The following is a 2,138-nucleotide window of genomic DNA, read 5'->3' as shown; positions in this document are numbered from 1 at the left end:
TATTATCGTCTGCTTTGTAAGTTGGGCATTCTTGACATTTCAATTACAACTCCAACTTTAGGGATAGTAATGGACCAAAATGGAGGAGGATTTTAAATGTCCATATAAGTCAAATATTTTAGGCTTAATCATAGGAAACTATTAAAAGTATTCTATATTTTCTTGCATGTGCTTTATTACTATAACATGTTATCAATTCTCTATATTTTCTTAGATTTGAATTTTAAGAATTCTATATATATATTCAGTAGTTGAATGAAATAGAGTAAGATTTATAATCTTATTTATACTCTTCTTTGTGTTTATCATTTTAACATCAAAAATAACTTTCCAAGTCTTAAATGGCCGACTCCACTCCCTCTTCCCAAGTACAAATTCCTGCCTCCAACGCCCAAACCAGCATTCCGCCATCTCATTATCGCGGCGTCGTCTTACGAGGAGGCAAATGGGCATCAAGAGACTACAGATTTCATGACTCTAAAAGCATATGGCTTGGTACATATTCCACACCAGAAATGGCTTCCATTGCTCATGATGTGGCTGAGCTAGCGATCAACGGTGACAGGGCATGGCTTAATTTTCTTGATGTAATACAATCCCTTCCTGTGCCAAAATCAACTTCAATTGTTGATATTCGAGCAGCAGCAACAGCAGCAGCGGCATCAGCAGAACAATTCATTGTGAAGCATGAGGTCGTGGATGTATATGAGGTGCCATCGCAGGAGATAACTGAGTATGTGGATGAGGATGAACTATTCAATATGCCACAATTGTTGATTGAGATGGCAGAAGGGTTGATGGTGAGTCCACCAAGATTTGGCCCTCCATATGATTAGACGTTAGAAGTCTTGGAATATAATAATTTATGGAATTTTGATGAGTAAAAATGATAGTGGCATTTGGGGCTAGCCTTTAGGAAATTACCTTAGGATACTCTCATCAAATATTTTATTAGATTAAATTTAAAATTGTTGGATTTATTTTGAGATAAGTATGAACAAGATTTTCATTTATTTGTATTTAATATTCTATCATAAAACCAATTCTTATTTATTAATCCTCTTTCATTTTGCAATTTCCTTATGCAATTTCCCTTTTGAATTAATTTTAATGAACTAGAAAAAATGTGTTTCTATGAATAGTGCGGTGCAGCATCGAATTGTTCACAATAATAAAAAACACAAAAATATATTTTCATTTTTTGTTTGGGTGGAAGCTTGCGGGAGCTGCAAACTGGTAAATGTCATTTGGTTGGAGATGCCTTAATGATGTCGGAATTAGACCTTCTTAAGCATTTTTAGATTCATCTTGTCAAACCGCTCGATTCGACAATGAACAAGTTAAATTTGGAGATTTGCTCATCCAATTAAAATTTTAAAGCTTTTAAATACACTTTAGACCATGGGTTTAGGATTATTTGTGTTAAGATCTCGTCAAGACGCTTTGTTTGACTATAAGTTTGCAAAAACTAGAGTTTGGATGGCCAAGAATTTAATTTTGAATGTATTCAAACCAAATGTGAGATTCGTGCCCGATCAAGGCTCAGTTTTGGTGATGTATCAATCAAGATTAGGACTGTAAACGAGTCAAGTATACCTTAAATCATGCCTAAATTTTGCTTGACTCATCAGCCAGATTGTGAGATCGAACTCGAGTCGAGCTCAGGACATAAGCTTGAGCTTGGCTCTTGATAGTAACAACAAGCTCGCAAGTTGACTTGCGAGTTTGTTTAAAAAAAAGGTAAAACAGGTGGCAAGAGGAAGAAGAAGAAGGGTCGCGGAAGAAAAAAACTTGTGTTGTAGAAGAAGAAGATATGGTTGTACGCTTTAATGCCTTACAGTGTTTTATTAATATGTTTTAAAAAACCATACAGTTCCTGTAGGAAGCTCATAGGTCGTGGAAAAATTATTATGTGCGGACGTCGAACGCCATTCAGAGACCAACCAGAATGCACCATGTCACCCTTTTACTGTTTTGCGGCTCGGTACTACTCGATACTACTTAATACCGCTGATGTGGCTGCACCTGATTCACCTCCGGACATAGAGCTGCGTTCTGCGTCCGCACATAATAATATATCGTTGAACCAAAATATCTTTACGGCTTTTTATTAACTTTTTTTTAAAACGTGCAGTTTT

At 36.0% G+C, this 2,138-nt stretch overlaps 1 protein-coding gene across 1 annotated transcript; it reads left to right on the top strand.

The window, feature by feature from the left end:
* Positions 1-341: 341 nt before the first annotated feature.
* LOC110100392 (ethylene-responsive transcription factor ERF026-like) lies at positions 342-836 on the top strand. The gene has a single exon (XM_020827871.2). It carries the CDS (start codon positions 342-344, stop codon positions 834-836), a length of 495 nt encoding a protein of 164 aa, XP_020683530.2.
* Positions 837-2,138: the final 1,302 nt, after the last annotated feature.

This window comes from Dendrobium catenatum, unplaced genomic scaffold (genome assembly GCF_001605985.2).
Source record: "Dendrobium catenatum unplaced genomic scaffold, ASM160598v2 fragScaff_scaffold_1220, whole genome shotgun sequence".
Taxonomy (NCBI): Eukaryota; Viridiplantae; Streptophyta; class Magnoliopsida; order Asparagales; family Orchidaceae; genus Dendrobium; species Dendrobium catenatum.
Note: the sequence above shows the minus strand (reverse complement) of the source record. Positions and strands in the feature narration are given on the sequence as shown.

Bases quoted from the DNA above. Each gene is read 5' to 3' on its own strand.
- LOC110100392 (XM_020827871.2), top strand. From the start codon at position 342: ATGGCCGACTCCACTCCCTCTTCCCAAGTACAAATTCCTGCCTCCAAC.